A 15,519-nucleotide genomic window follows, 5' to 3' on the forward strand; every position below is an offset into this window, starting at 1 on the left:
ACTATGTTGACGATCATATAGGAAAATTGGGTTCACTGGCTCTTCAACGTTACATCACATTGCGTAAAGTGGTATCGGGTGGTTGTATTGTGAATTGGGTACCGGTGCATCCCTAGATAAAACTGAGTTTCCATATGTGTACATTGATGGATACTTGTGCAGACAAAAAAAGCGTCTACAAATTGAATGCACTAGTACTCGTTGAGATTTAGACCATGTATTCAATTTTACACATGATGTTTTTTGGCCTGACAGAGGTTCTCGTTTAGGAATCACTGTTAAAAACACAATTACAGGGGAAACACTGATATTTGATTTAAGGAAAGAGATCGTAATGCAGCGTGCCTATATTTTTTCGTTCGCTTCAAATAGGACTTGAGTCTATTTTGGACACAAAAATTCAAAATCCTTCTCAATCCTTCTGTCATGAAAAGTGAAATGTGCTTGAGTCTTCAGAGTCTAAATGCTTGAGGCTAAATGTTTCTCTGAAGGCATCCTATTCAGGCAGGTAGGCTGAGTTGATGGAGCCTGGCTCTGCGGAGACTGGTGGGAGGTGAGGGCAGCTCTTCCTCCTGGATTTGGCCAGGACACGGTGGATGAGGCTGGGGGATCCCTGAAGAACACCACCTCCCTTCATGGAAGAGCTGTCAAGTGCCAGGGCACGCCGAATACTGTTCTTCCTGGACAGCTTGGGCGTTCCAAGCCCATTGCCCTCACTAAAACCAAGAGAGAAAGCGATTATGCTCTGAATACCATTGGATTTCCTCATATAAATAGTGTAAACTGATCACTTCTTCCACAGTGACTGTAATGGTATTTTATCGCTCTTGTGGATTCAACGTTGATGCTGAAAGGGCAGGTGTAGTTACCCAGGAAGGTTACAGGGGGGGGCCGGGGTTGCCATAACAACGGGTACAGAGGCTCTCCTCAAGAGGTTGGGCGTGGCTTCCCTTGATTCCCCATCCTGCTGAAACAAGTTCAATCATTATACCTTGAGTGAGTCATTTGTGTTTTTAAACCAAACCTCAACCAGTTCTATGTAAAGTTAGCCCCATTTGTAACCCAACACTCCGATATGCCACTCCTTTTCCTGTAGATGGCATGTGTCCCCATGAACATGTAAACGGGACATGCGTCTTTTTATACTATAATATTAAACAGTGGGCTGGACATTCAGGAACACCAGTCTGACCCAAGAAACCAGATACTTTTAGTGTCTACTTCGAAACACTTTTAAGAGAACTGAGAACTTTCACAATTACACATCCTGAATTTGACCTATTATCTACAGAGCGATCATTTCACCAAATAATCAAAAATCCCTTGAATCTGTAATGAGTCACCCTTGTTTTGATGTCCAGGAACAAGGCAGCTCATCATCTGATCTGTGCTAGGAGAGCAGTGAAGAAACCACTGCTCCAAGCTAGCAACACTCCACTAGTGTCGGACTGCACAGGTTGACTCAGAAACAGAACAACACGTACCGGCCCACATGTGGTGACACAGGCTGATGGGAAGTAGCCCTCGTTTCCGTTGGGTAGACGTCCAAACCACCACGATTTGTCCTCTTTGACCAGAACCTGGATGACATCACCTTGTCTCAGGTCCAGTTCTTCCGGACCTTGGGCCCTATTGTGAATGGTCACCACCACCTGAATAGCAAATTAAAGGGCCCATATTTAACCATGATGTTGATTGGCCATTAGAAGAATTATACCCTATACTCACCATTTGTCTAATAATAGCAAGGCAAGGCCATTTAGGTTACATTGTGTGAGAGCATAACATTAATCAGTTGTTATGGCATGACTGCATAAACGAGAGAAGCCAATCAGTTATCAGGACAACACTAGTGAGAAGTACACTGAAGGATTAAAGATGGATTACCCTTATTTAGCTCTGTTACTCACTCTGTGTCTTGACTCGTTTGCTGGTTAAATCAGTGTTAAACTTAGCGACCTGGTTTAACAATTTTGCTAGTATATACACCCTGCTAAACAACCTGCCGTAACCCTAACCAGCCATTCCCTTGTCCTATAGCCTGTCCTCCCCACTATCTTGTCCTACCCGCTGTCCAGTCCACTCTTGTGATTTAGGACCTGGACTTGACCATTAGCTGCTTTAACTTTAATTTCCATCCATCTGTGTGACTTTTAAAGTAAATGCTTTGTGATGTAGCGCCTGTTTCTGAATAACCACCACAACCAACAATGCGGTCTAACTCAGCACACAGATACCTAATGAACTCACCTTATCTTCATCTGCAGGTCGGAGTCTCACCCTTGATCTGCCAACTGGGGGGAAAGACATGCTAAGCCACGCCACACAAATAGAATAGAACCACTACTAGAACATTTGACGCCACATATATAAATGTACACAAATTTCTATGATCAAATGCTCATACTCATTAGCATTTGAACATAGACATTTGTTCAGATGTTTAGATTGAACCTTACAAACACTGTCAATATTAAACTGGACTTGGAAGGCTCTAGTCATCATGAACCACAAACTACAGGATGGATACATGGATATATGCGTGGGTGTGTGTTTGTGTGTGTGGTCTAACTCACCTTTGGGAGAGAACACTGTAGTAAAGACCTCAAACTGCTCATCACTCTGCATGTATATTTGCTGCATGCTGCAGTGCTGTATTGGACTCTTGAGACTGCGGTCCAAACACTGCCGCGCTGCCTCCTTTAAATAGTCAGCCGTCGCTAATCCTGGATGGGCTCCATGCGCGTGCATTTATTTATTTTTCAAACTCACTCCGAAAAGCATGCAGCACAAACCATACAGCAGAGATACACTAATCTAGAAACACTTTTTTTTTTGCTTAATTCCTGGTAGTGGGGCCTGTGGGACTATGGAGAATCATAACCCACGTCATGGGCAACTAACAAAAATACCATACACATAGTTCTGATTAATTAAGAGTCCCATCTATAATGACTATGATGGACTGGATTACAAGCATTGGTATGAAACACATGTGGTTTGCTGAATCACTCTACCACTACTCTTGGCTCCCTGTCCCTTCCAGGAGTCCCACTGCTCAGAGGGGCATCGCTCTGCTCCCATAGGTTAAACCACTTAAAGGTATCACGATGAGAGACATTCTTAGCCCCGCCACCTAATCTGGACACTGGTTTAGACTACTTAGCTACACTTCTTTAAGGCATGCAAGACAAGATGTGCCAAGCAAATTTGTTCACTCCTTCATGATTAAACCAGCCAAAACAACCCCCCCCCCCATGGGCTATGCCCCCATCTGAGCAGCAGCGTGCCTGGGGTGGCACAACATATGATTGGCAATCCTGAGATATCCCTACAAAATCAGGCTCATAAATAAATCAAGTTAATTTCGTCATGGGTACATCCTCTGTACTGGTCTGCTCTTTGTTGTGCTCTGGTTCTGTGCCACTCCTGGGCCACCCCTACTTATTGAGTATGGACATGCCACTAGGTCAATGCCAGGGTCATGGCATCTGTCTTGGCTGAACCCTCTGGATGGAGCATTGAAGCCACTAAACACAGTCTTATCCTCATATTCTGTGGAGATTAATGAGTTAATGGTCTAGTCGGGTCAAGGATTCCATTCCTAAATATTAAGGAGTAGTAAAGTAGTAAATAGTCAGTCTACATCAAGCTGGTCTGTAACAGGCGGGGATGGCTCAATTTATGGCTGCCGTGGTCAGTGAGAGTGGCAAGTGAGGGGAGAACGGGGACTATTCAAGCTTTATTTAGCATTGTATAAAAGTCAGATAAACCACACCCATTGTTCACAAAACGATTTTGATTGGTCCAGTATTGAGCTTATTAGTTTTACCCAGCCAATCCCAGGCCAGGCCAAGATAGGATCCTACTGAGAAAGGATAGCAAATACTACTATATAACAAGATATTCCTGAATCAAGATGACATGTTAAAAGGACCTTAACAATTATTTCAATAAACATTAAAACATTTAAGACAAGGAGGTAGGCGTTTTCTTCACTGTAGAAGATTGAGTAAAGCAGTGTTTTCATTTAATTTAAAAAATATTAAAAATTGTATTATTCAAAATGTAAATAATTAAAACAAAAAGCCTAGAAAGACTGGACGGTGAGATGGTGGAGTGCGTGTGTTCATCCGTCTTGTCAGAGTTAGCGGACCCAGGACCCAGATTCAGTAGAGCTTAAGAGAGGCCTCAAACAGATGAGTCAGGTCTTCTTCAGTGTGTTCTCTGGGAGACAACTTGGTGACCCGCTCCTGTGGGAACAGGACAGCAAGCGATGTCACATCTTCAGCCCTTTACAAATGTGTTCACAATGCCATTTAAGTGGAATATGCATAACCAAGTTATATCGTTCACCTGATACACTTGACGGTGGATGGTTTGAAAACATGGAGCTCTCTTTATTTTAATAAGCGACAAACCCATTTTAAGTACGTATGCAGCCGTATGAACCATCTTGGGGGCTCCAGGTGTTACTTGGTACCTGAGGTATGGTTCCCTTGACCAGGTCGGGCACGTCGTCCTTGGTGTAACCAACGGCACTCAGCCCGTCCTCCACCTGCAGGTCGTACAGAAACTGGCGCAGTGTGTCAGCCAACAGCGGCCCAGCGTCCTCCCTCTTCACCCTACTGATGTCCGCACCTAGTGTACACACACACACACACACTTACTATACACACCCCTTACTATTTGTAATTTAGCACACTTCAAAAGTGATTTACAGTGGATTATTCAGATACGTGTCTATAAGGAGCAGGTAGGGGTTAGGACATCCAAACCCAATACCTTTCGGCTACGATTCGAATGCCCCAACCACAAGCCTATCCTGCACCCCAATGACCAGAGCAGCTGTGATATGGTGGAGATCATAGGGACAGAAGGAAATTCAGGATGGAAGTGAAATCCTACTTTATATAATATTTCTTTAAGTTGGAGTTGTTGCTATTTACCTAGGATCTCAGCAGCCTCTAGGTGGCGCTCTGGACACATGGGGGCAGTGAAGTTGAACACCGCTGGAGATGTGAGGACCACAGAAAGTCCATGAGGCTATAGGAACATGAACACACACAGCTTTTCACTCAACTCTTTAAGGATACATTAAAAGGTTGTAATAAAGCAGATGATAAAGGGATTGAATAAAGTATATATTTAAGGAGATACTTAGAAGTCTTAATAAAGGACAGTTACTGTTGGTAATACAATTTTTTTTTCTTACCACTACTGGGTGGTCCACATTGTAGCCTTTAGCCCTGTAGGTCTTGACATTGCCAGCAATTGGATATGACATCCCATGGCTAAACAGAGTTAACAGAGAGCCATTCAGTGACTTCATACAGGATCCACTTCAAATAAGATAAACACGGTATAAGCACTATAATATATTAGTATAAGAGAATAAATGGAGTACTTTTAGATGGTAAAATATTGTAAAGCTATTAAGTACTAAGAAGTTGAAGGGGGAGGGGCTTTTACTTACTCTTGGTTCCAAAGGGGTTTGCAGTGAATAAGTTGTAATTGAGCAGGTAGGGGTTATGACATACTTATAGGTACATTTGGGATGAAAACATGCCTTTTTCGAACTCACGTCTGTGAGTTGAACACCCTATTCTTCATACTATCCCTGGTGGTTTGAGGCAGAAGTGTAGCCATACCCCTCCTGAACCCTGACTACCTGGCCAGTTACAGCTCAGGAGTACAGCTGAGCAGCCCTGCACTTAACTCAATGTAGCGCGAAGGCTGGAAGGATCTTCAGCAGCACTAGACTTACCACAAATGAACTCCTGCATTTCCAAATCCGATCCCTGCAAACACACTGGCCAGATGCATGCTGGAACGTGCCTCGAGGTCCTCTGGATCTCGAACAGCCCTTGAATATGTGAGCAGAGCAGAACTCTGAATAGAACAGCACCTGAAGGGAGATGGCTCTGAAAGAATTGTGACCTGGACCTTTCAACTTAGTCCGAGTACTACTCCATCTACAATCTCAAAATGCTATTTCAGTATATATAACCAGTATATAGTTGCTGGTTTTTATTGGACAGTTCTTATCTTGAATCTGTAGAGGTTGTCAATCCATAATCTGTGAGCATTTTCAGAAAAGAAAAAAAAATGCATCTCACATTTTTTGTCATGTTGAACAATCCTTCTAAAAGAGTGCAACTTTACTCCATAAGTATATGACACGTAATGTATTCTGATTGTTAGGTTTTTCTGATTGGTCCTACCGTTTCATGTATTTGGCAACCACGTTGAGGGCGTGTCTTGACCAGACATCGCTGATAGGGTTGCTGCCCTGGTAGGCAGGGCGGTTGATTGGGTTTGGGGGACAGGGCTTTCGCATGTTGTAGGGCAGGGCGGTGTAGGACTCCAGGGAGTGGCTAGTGGGGGGGGGGGGGGGGGGGGGTTAAGACAAATCAACGTTTACGATAACAGACCACCCCCCATTACCTTTACCCTCCTAGGGTGATGGTTAAATTGATGGTTGGTTATTGTCCACCCCCATAGCATTTCACTGCTAGATATTTATTCACATACTTAGTTTGGGTTTTTTCATTTTTCTATTATCAGTGAATAAAGGCCCTACAAGAAAGTCTCATTGGCTTTATCAAGGGGCACACCATTTAGTACATATATAAACTAAAATGTATGTGGAAGTGTGAATCTCTGTTTCCATGTATTTGAAGAAAGGGCATATCCATGTGGTTTTGCGTTAGCATTCACACTTGATTCCAGACCATCTGAATAGGAAAGAAGGTTGACGAACTCTGGGACGCTGACCTCTGCTCTCCTTAAGGTTTGTTAGTGACAGGTGTTGTTTGCTGACCCCAGACAGACCTTAAAACCTTCAAGGCCAGTGCTCCCATATAAGGATAAAGATCTACAATAATACTCTAAAAGACAGGCCCTCCAGAGTCAAGAGTCCATCTGACCAACGGACAAAACCACAACGTGGCCCCTTATCGAAAGTGTACAACAAGTCATCATGGCTTCAGCACACCTTCATCAGAACTAAAGACTTCTGGGACCTCGAAGGAAGGAGGAAGCAACCAGAGTTGCTTGTTGCTTGAGTGTTCTCACCAGAGCACGTCAAAGCCACTGTTGGCGGCGACCCTCTCAGGCATGTGCAGTGTATGGAGCGGGTCCACCATCCCCAGGGTTGGTTTGAGGGCCCTGCTGGCTATTCCTGGACAACAGAACACAAACAACATATTCACATTCAGCCATAGCCACGCGTCTAGGAACAGAGCTTAACCGTTTTACTAAAACTCACCAGTTTTGGCCTTCAGTTCTTCAAAATCAAAAATGGCCACTCCCGTGGTTTCACTGCCAGTTCCGGCTGTTGTGGGAACTAAAGAGAGGAAGAAATTGTGTTTCTGCTTTATTATATTATTACTCTCATTTTAGTGAATATAGGTCAGCTGAATTCTTGATCAAGCTAATTTGTTGACTCAAGTTATGTTATAAGCCCCTCCCTTTCAATAATACAAGTTCTCTCAATCAATAAGTGTGTTCTGGGACTTTTCCGATGGCTGAGAAGTGATTATGAGATGATTAGAGGCCACTATTTGCTACATCACATGACGTTAGCACTTTGTTGAATTCTGGTATAAATGAATTGTGGTATAAATGTGGTTGCAGTTACTAGTGTATTATTACTTTACTATTATGAAACAAACTTTGATCGTTTTTGGTTTTTACTGAACAAAATTGTAGTTTATATATTCAGTTGTACTATCAAAAACATGATACGGCTGTGTGTTTATACCAGTGACCAAGGCCAATCAGAACTCAAACTCCTAAGTCAATGTCCCTCAACGGGTTCATCATTGTGGTCACTCTACACTGAGCTTGGCACCCTTCTGCCGCCTAATCCAGTGGCTCAACTAATCGTGCTATTGGCCTTAATCTGAGGTCTGTGGGGACGCCGCTAAAGCACGCTGCCGTTTCTTGGTACCTGCAATCAGAGGCTTGAGGACGCCTGTAACAGGCTTCCCTTTCCCGATGGGAGCGTTGACAAAGTCCAGAAACTCTGCCTCAGGGTGGCTGGCGTACAGATTGGCTGCTTTGCAGGTGTCTATCACCGAGCCCCCGCCCACCGCAACATAGACGTCGAAGGAGTCATTCTTGGCAAAGGCGATGGCTTGCTTAAAGCTGAGAGAGAGATCCATTTATAAATCACAGTCATCTTTTAGCATTCTCAATAGTAAAGGCTTGAAGAGTTAAGACAAACATTAACCAGTGACCTAGTTTTCATAAGTGGGTAATGATAATGATCATGAAGGTAGTGTACAAATTGGTGTGGTCTCTTAACTGGAACAAAATGTGCTTGTGTAATTAAAGCTGTCATTTAACAGCCTGGTTAATACAGGTAGTAGCTGTTTTTATTAGGGTCAGTTCTGTTTAAATGCCTGACCGATGTAAACAAATGGGTTACGTTGCATGGGTTTTGCACTTCCCTCTGGAGCATAAGATACCTATTAACTATCGATGGTTAAACCTGGCTCATAATTCATTGAGAGATTTTACACAGAGCGAAACGATGTGTTTACGATGTGTTGTCTCCCCCTGCTGGTTAACGCCGCTACCTGGTGTCTGTGGGCTCCACTCGGACCTGGTCATACACCTTGTAGTTCACTCCGTTCTGCGCCATCGACTCCAGGACGGCTTTCACCGGCGGCAGAACGGACAGGTTCTTATCCGTCATCAGACACACGTTACGGGCCCCCATGTTCTGAAGGTCCTACACAACGACCAGGGGGAATGTTACAGCACACAAGTGTGTGAGATTGTCTTTTCCTCTGTGTGTGTGTGTGTGTGTGTGTGTGTGTGTGTGTGTGTGTGTGTGTGTGTGTGTGTGTGTGTGTGTGTGTGTGTGTGTGCGTGCGTCATTTAAAACAGTATGTAAATTACAATGCGTGTGTGAGGGATTATTATTTTAGTAAGAAAATTGTTAAATTAATGACGATGTCCTTTTACCATTCCAATCTCCCGGGTGACACCTTCTCCATATCTGATGTTGGAGCTGGCCATCTGACAATAAGAAAACATTAACATTGATAAAATATGTAAGAATGTGCTCGGGTGTTTATTTACCAACCATTATAATTCCAGTAGGACACGCAAGAGTGCACGCGTGTGATCTCCTTTACCTCAAATGCATAGTCGGTTTTTCTGACCGTGCAAGCCGCAGCTCCAGCACCTAACCCCAGAACACACAGATTAATATTCCACTATGAACAACGGACGACTACGAAATTGGAGGTATAGTCGGAAGGAAAGAAGGCTCAATTTCTCGTACCTTGGTGATACGTGTTAGAATGTGCAGGACACCTGCACCTGCAAAAAACATAAAGAAAACTTTTTAAAATGTTCAGTTAAAGGTCAAATTTGGAGCTACACTTTCGTAAACACGCACGTTTCAGCCTACAAGTAGTACTACGGAACTGCGCGGTACGCGAACCGCTGCATTCTTTACTTAGAAGTACAAAAAATCTTTCACTTACGCAGCTTTCTCGAGCTGTCGAAGGAGGTGGGCTATTCTGTCACGTCCTGCCATTGCTGTCGAGTGTCGAAGGAATGGGATATGTTTTCATGCGGTTTCGGTGATCTTTAACGTCGGTGAGGCGCTGTGGTTCTACGTCGTTTAGTTCCCTCCTCCCACCAACAACAGCACCGAGCACATAACATGTGGGGTAGAGTTCACTGTAAAGCCGGCCAGGAGAAGACCCTCCTCTCAGCACGCAGGCGCACACACTCACAGACACTGGGTTGTTGTTGTTTTACATTTATTTGTTTAAAATAAAGATTAACGGATTATATGTATACTGTTTGTTAGCATGCGAATATATATTATTGCAAAAACGATGCAGAAACAATAATAAATAAAAACCTGATTAATGCGTCCTCCTAGTTCTGGGAGTTTTTGTGTTTGAATTGTACACTGCCAACTGCTATTACATTTTGTGTGGGGGAAGTTTTTTTTTTAGGAGGATGGCCTTACCACTAAAGTTCGTTTTTTCTCTCTCTCTCTCTCTCTCTCTCTCTCTCTCTCTCTCTCTCTCTCTCTCTCTCTCTCTCTCTCTCTCTCTCTCTCTCTCTCTCTCCTGAATCAGATCTAACTTGATCTCTGCCCTTTGCATTGGATTCCGAATGCAGCTACCGGCATCGGGTCTCTTAAAGGTTGCGCTGTCGTCTTGATGATGCAGAGGTGATCTGGTCGCCATGGTCATCTGGAGACCGGGCTAATCCTCACCTTCCTGTGACCCCTGAACACACACACACACACACACCAGCCGTCGCTTTGGTGAGCAAACCCTCTGGTGATCTGGATGAAAATGCAGTGTCTAGGGTGTTCCAGTCTGAGCCAAAAGGTTTGAACCCCAGCGATCCCGTCTATTTGACATCCTTGAGCAAGATGCCTAAACCTTATGCTCCTTGGCCTGTATACAAAATGTAATCCCTGGCAAAATCGTGGTTTCACCTCTATGGTATCATTGCCGTGATACACTTCAATAGTGTCAATAGTGAAGTAACCTCCATGGGAGACCTTCATGATGTCACCTCCTTGATGTCACATTCACGATGGCGCCTCCATGATGTCCCAATATGGTGTCACATTCATGACGTCAGATCCATGATGTCCCCAATATGGTGTCACCTTCATCTCCATGATGTCCCCTCCATGATGTCATCTCCAAGGTGTCACCATCATGCTCTTGTGATAGAGTAGAGTTCCATTGTTCCACTCCTTCTATTCTGCGGTCCTCATCAGCTAAACAACAATGTGACACCTTTTCCAAATGTGAAAAAGGTTTGGATCTCAGTATGTCCGCCTAGCTGATTACTATTGTCCACTAATTGGCATCTCAGTGAGCTGTCCTTAGCTTGTTAATTTGGGTGGCCTATCCAAGGCAGAACAGAGCCTTGACACTTAAACTTTCTGAGTGAACTTGGAATAATTAGGAAGCATCTAGAGTCTATTAGTTTCCCAGTATAGAGTTCCGGTCTGTGCAGCCACGTCTGCCCTTGCTGCATGAGTCATAACCAGATTCAGAGAGCCAGGATGGCTCTTCACACTCTCCAAGCATCCCTTGGTATGAAGTAATAGACATACACTGGAATATACAAATTACTATATTTATTACTGTGTACACACACTATTGAACATTATATAAACACTCATACGTATTTGCGATTGGTATAAATAATAATAATAACTGGCTAATTTCCTGTGTCTTTGGTTTAGTCTATTTGCTCATTAGGGGAAACAGAGGACGACTAGTTCCTGTGTGACATCCATTCTAATTGAATGCAACCAGCCAATAGGAGTGTCGTATGGACATGCTGTCATCATCAGTCAATGATTAAAGGTCAGAGAGCGACGTGGATGACGGAGCAGCCAGCACAACAAGCACCAAACTATTTGACTTGTTACTTTTGAGACGCCAGCTTTTATCTGATTCAACTGGTGTTCTGTTCTGGAAAGATCAGGAGCATCTCTGTGTTACCATAATTGACTATAAGTGGAAACTGGGAGCTGCCCAGTACAACCACAGTCCTCCACTGGTGGACAATGGGAGTTGCCCTGGACAAACATAGTCTTCTACTGGTGGGCAGTGAATGCTGCCCAGTGTGACCATAGTGTATTACTTTTGGAACCATAAGCTGCCCTGTACTAAGGGTGGAAACTATAGCTACAAAGTACAACCAGTATTCTGCTGGTGGACGCTGGTAGGTGCCCAGCCAGTCGTATATCATCCATATTTTAGTTCATTAATTGTTGGTGTGTCTGTTTGTGTATTGTTGAAATGTTTATTTGAGTGTTATTCGTTCCCCAGATGAAATGTCATTGAATCTATGTTGGTTTGGCTTTAGAAGGTCACTGATCTTCGGAGGTTTCAGCTCGTGTTTAGAAAACGCTGTCTTCACAAACTCGCTGTCCACCAAAAAGAAAAACAGTACAAATACAAAATAAAAAAATGAATATATATATAATACTTTCATAAAATAGGGATGATAATGCTGATTAAAAAGCCTATCACTTGGAATAGATTTAATATGTTTCCAAATGTTTTATAACAGATACCATTTTCCATTTCAGAAGTTATTGTTTATTCGGTGCAGGCCTATTTTTATTACTGGGCCAATAATTAAATATTATAGTTTCAATTAGATATTCTATGTGAATATCGGACAATACCAGAACGGCCCACGAACTGACACTCAAAATGTGCTAATAATAGAAGGAATCCATACATTGGACATTTGAATTCAGGTGCTGCAAGGTCTACGTTAGCACTTGCGTAGGCACCCTCCTTGATGATGAGACGGACCGAGGTCTATATAAATAAACAAAAGCGACCGGTTGTAGCCCACCTCAAGATTTGGAGGAAGCGGTGTGCAGTTCACCTCAGGTAACCAAACCTCTGGATGAATGGATGGACCGATTCATATTTTCTATCTAAATAATCCGATTAGCCTTTCTTTAGTTTGCACAGTAGCTTTCAATTTGAAGATACCAGACCATTAGTTGCATTTCTCTAATTGATGCATTGCTCAATTTATTGTTAAAATACAAAACATAAAAAATAAACACTTTTGGCAATCCAAATCCACAAGGCATATTCCAACGTGCATTTCTCGTGGTTGGTAACTTCCAACCTCCCGTCTCCTTCTGCAGAGATGAAGCTCATGATGGTTTGTGCCGTGGCTCTTTTGGGAGCTTGCCAGCCCGCTTATGAGTGCAGAGCCGTAGAGAGCCGGACCGGAACCCGCCTATCGGACAGACTTCAGCACCTGCCCCTGCCCATCCTCCTTCGGCTCGGCGAGCAATACTCCATCCAGTTGGACAATAACAAACAAGACCCCTCTCCTGTCAGGTCGGATCTGTGGTCACACGGCCCGTCCCCAGCCGCCACAGTCAACCGCGCCCTGCAGCTGCAGCTCACCCAGCGGAAGGTCGCTAGCTCCGAGGGGCAGCAGGAGGAAGATTCAGCAGAGAAAGAAAAGCGCTCCGACGATCCACCCATTTCCCTGGACCTGACTTTCCACCTTCTCCGAGAAGTTCTGGAGATGGCTCGAGCGGAGCAGCTCGCCCAGCAGGCCAATGACAACCGCAAAATGATGGACATATTTGGCAAATAAGCTTGGAAGAACCAACCCATTTTTTTCTTTTCGTAAGAGACTTGTTAAATAATTGTCTGTATTGTTTTTGTGTAATAGGCCTACATACCACAACTAAGTGGTCCTTTAATTTGTCAGACGTAGAAGCTGCACGGGTTTGTAAAAAGAAGCGTTATAGGATCGTGTCCCTGGTGGCTTCCTAACTATTGCAACTATTTTAAAAGCCTTAATTCTGCATTTGAATACACAGTTGCATTTGAATCACGCATTTGTTATGGTTACATTTTGTTCTATCGAAATAAATACTTCCCTCTAAAACCCATGTTACCAAGTCTTGTATCACAAAATTATTAGAGGATCCATATAAAATGTAGAAGAAGCTCAGGCTATATCTCTTATTTGTAATAAAATATTTCTCAATGTTCATTGCTGATTCACGTGTCGCCTCGGTTATTGAAAGCCAGTGTCCTCTACCAGTCATTTACGCAATCTTTACGCACGGACGCGTTCCATTACGCACTGATCTCCCCTTGTACAATTATAGAAATAGTTTCACAGACGTGATGTAGGCTATACAGTGTTGGATTTCAACGGACAGAAGCACGAGATAAGTCTCGGTGTGTCCATTTAGCCGAGTTGGAGAGAAGAATGGTTTTATTTCTGATTGAGCCACGAGAAGGAGAAGACGTGGCGCGGTCCGTCTTCCGTGTCGGCGTTCTGAGCGCCAGCGTCAGAAGGAGCCTGGAGAGAAGAGACATTGGTTAAGCCGTGTGTCAACGGCTAATGCTACGTTTGTTAAAACAAACAAACAAACATGTTAAAATGTTAACTAAGAATACGTAAACGCATATAAACTGCTACTCACCATTAAAATGATAATTATACTAACTAAATTGACGGAGGATCCGTTTAGAATTTATTATGTTAAATAATAAACATCTGAGTGCATGTGCTTCCCCCTTCTGAAGGACAACTTAGCCCGGCCCATTGGAGCACAGATCAGATACATGCCATATATGAAGCCATTACGCCATAATCATTCAAATGTATGCAGCACATGAGTTACCCTTCTGATCTTCTGGAAAAATTCTCTGTGTAAATGTACAACGTATGTATCATTCTGCTTCTATTGGCCATCTGACAATGCTTTGGCTGTCATACCTCATACCCAAGAGACACAACTCGAGAGAAATGTTTCTCTACCGGTTAGGTTGATATGCCCAAAACATCACACAGATATCTGTTGGTGTTCATCTCTACCCAGGCTGGCAGAGATAGTTTGTTACACAGAACCGTCTGCAAAGTCATCCTTGGGAACTGGAGAAGGGCAGGCACTATAAAAAATTCCCTGGCAGGGGATTGGATGAACCGGCGGTCTTATCACAGACGATTACACAACACATAGCTCAAGTAGTTCCTACGTGGGTGTGTCTAAGGTGGGTGTGTCTCTGCGCTCTGGTAGAACCCTTTTCCAGGGATTCCTCTCACCTGAGCAGAACTCCCTGTCGGCAGAGGCATGGCATGGGGCGTTCCCAGGGGTGTGGGAAGGGAAGGGGGGTTGGGCCCAGGGTTCTTGGGGCTGGGGGCCCGGAGAAGGCTGGTGTCGGGGGTCTCCAGGCGAGGAGCAGGGTGGAGAGGGCCAGGGACCTGGGCAGGGGGTGTGTGCGCTGACGGTCGTGTTGGCTGCTTCGCGAGTGATGGCGGTGGAGCCGCGGTGCCCACTGCGTTCTGGGAGGTCTCACTACCGCCCCTCGCTGTCCGTCCTCTCCTCTCTGCCACTGCATCCTCCTCATCATCATCCTCTTCTTCATCTACTGACAGAAAGAAATGTAAATATTTTGGGTAAATTAATACAAATACAAAAGGGAGCGCGTCATGGAAACATCCAAAAGAACGTCATGACATGAGTGTGAGATGAGAGGACGGCATGTCTCCTCACGTTTGAGGAAGTCAATGGTCTGCAGGGCCCGCCTCTCTCTCTCCAGGTGAGCGGTGAAGTGAGACATGTTCTCGTAGCCGCGCTCCACCTTATCCAGGTGGGAGGTGTTCGTGCCCTCAACGATCCTGTCAACATTCATCACCGCCATGACCTCGTTACCGCTCATGACATCACAACACAAACTCATCGCGTCAATATGGCCATGACCCCTGACCCTTCGAGTGTCCTTGCTCTGTGTGTGTATATTTGTGTGTGGGTATATGTGTGTATCTTATCTCATGCCACAAACAATTCAATTGCAACAACAAACTGAACATGATTTAGAGCACAACATATCATTTTCACTGCAGGCTGATTTAACCTTAAACTGAATCACTGATTCAAACTGATTAATGCTGATGGAGCATGCTGTAAGAGAGGTTTAAACTGACTTACTTCTGTAGAAGTGGTTTAGCAGC

At 44.1% G+C, this 15,519-nt stretch overlaps 3 protein-coding genes across 3 annotated transcripts; 1 reads left to right on the forward strand and 2 right to left on the reverse strand.

The window, feature by feature from the left end:
- Positions 1-496: 496 nt before the first annotated feature.
- On the reverse strand, positions 497-2,751 carry LOC311374834 (uncharacterized protein; the record flags this gene model as incomplete). Its single annotated transcript, XM_084490588.1, has 5 exons — positions 497-716; positions 870-964; positions 1,485-1,652; positions 2,242-2,294; positions 2,577-2,751. The coding sequence occupies 5 exons, from the start codon at positions 2,749-2,751 to the stop codon at positions 497-499; spliced, it is 711 nt and encodes a 236-aa protein (XP_084346714.1).
- Positions 2,752-3,758: 1,007 nt separating this feature from the next.
- On the reverse strand, positions 3,759-9,639 carry LOC311374832 (hydroxyacid-oxoacid transhydrogenase, mitochondrial-like). The gene is made up of 14 exons (XM_084490586.1): positions 9,504-9,639; positions 9,299-9,336; positions 9,150-9,199; positions 8,977-9,030; positions 8,586-8,740; positions 7,955-8,151; positions 7,271-7,348; positions 7,078-7,183; positions 6,225-6,377; positions 5,768-5,866; positions 5,216-5,294; positions 4,950-5,046; positions 4,484-4,641; positions 3,759-4,253 (listed from the first exon to the last, which is right to left on the reverse strand). The coding sequence occupies exons 1-14, from the start codon at positions 9,554-9,556 to the stop codon at positions 4,170-4,172; spliced, it is 1,401 nt and encodes a 466-aa protein (XP_084346712.1). The 5' UTR covers positions 9,557-9,639; the 3' UTR covers positions 3,759-4,169.
- Positions 9,640-11,196: 1,557 nt separating this feature from the next.
- On the forward strand, positions 11,197-13,604 carry LOC311374833 (corticoliberin-1-like). Its single transcript, XM_084490587.1, has one exon. It carries the CDS (start codon positions 12,682-12,684, stop codon positions 13,141-13,143), a length of 462 nt encoding a protein of 153 aa, XP_084346713.1. The 5' UTR covers positions 11,197-12,681; the 3' UTR covers positions 13,144-13,604.
- Positions 13,605-15,519: the final 1,915 nt, after the last annotated feature.

Source organism: Micromesistius poutassou (genome assembly GCF_964030765.1).
Source record: "Micromesistius poutassou genome assembly, contig: SCAFFOLD_4754, whole genome shotgun sequence".
In the NCBI taxonomy this organism is placed as follows: domain Eukaryota; kingdom Metazoa; phylum Chordata; class Actinopteri; order Gadiformes; family Gadidae; genus Micromesistius; species Micromesistius poutassou.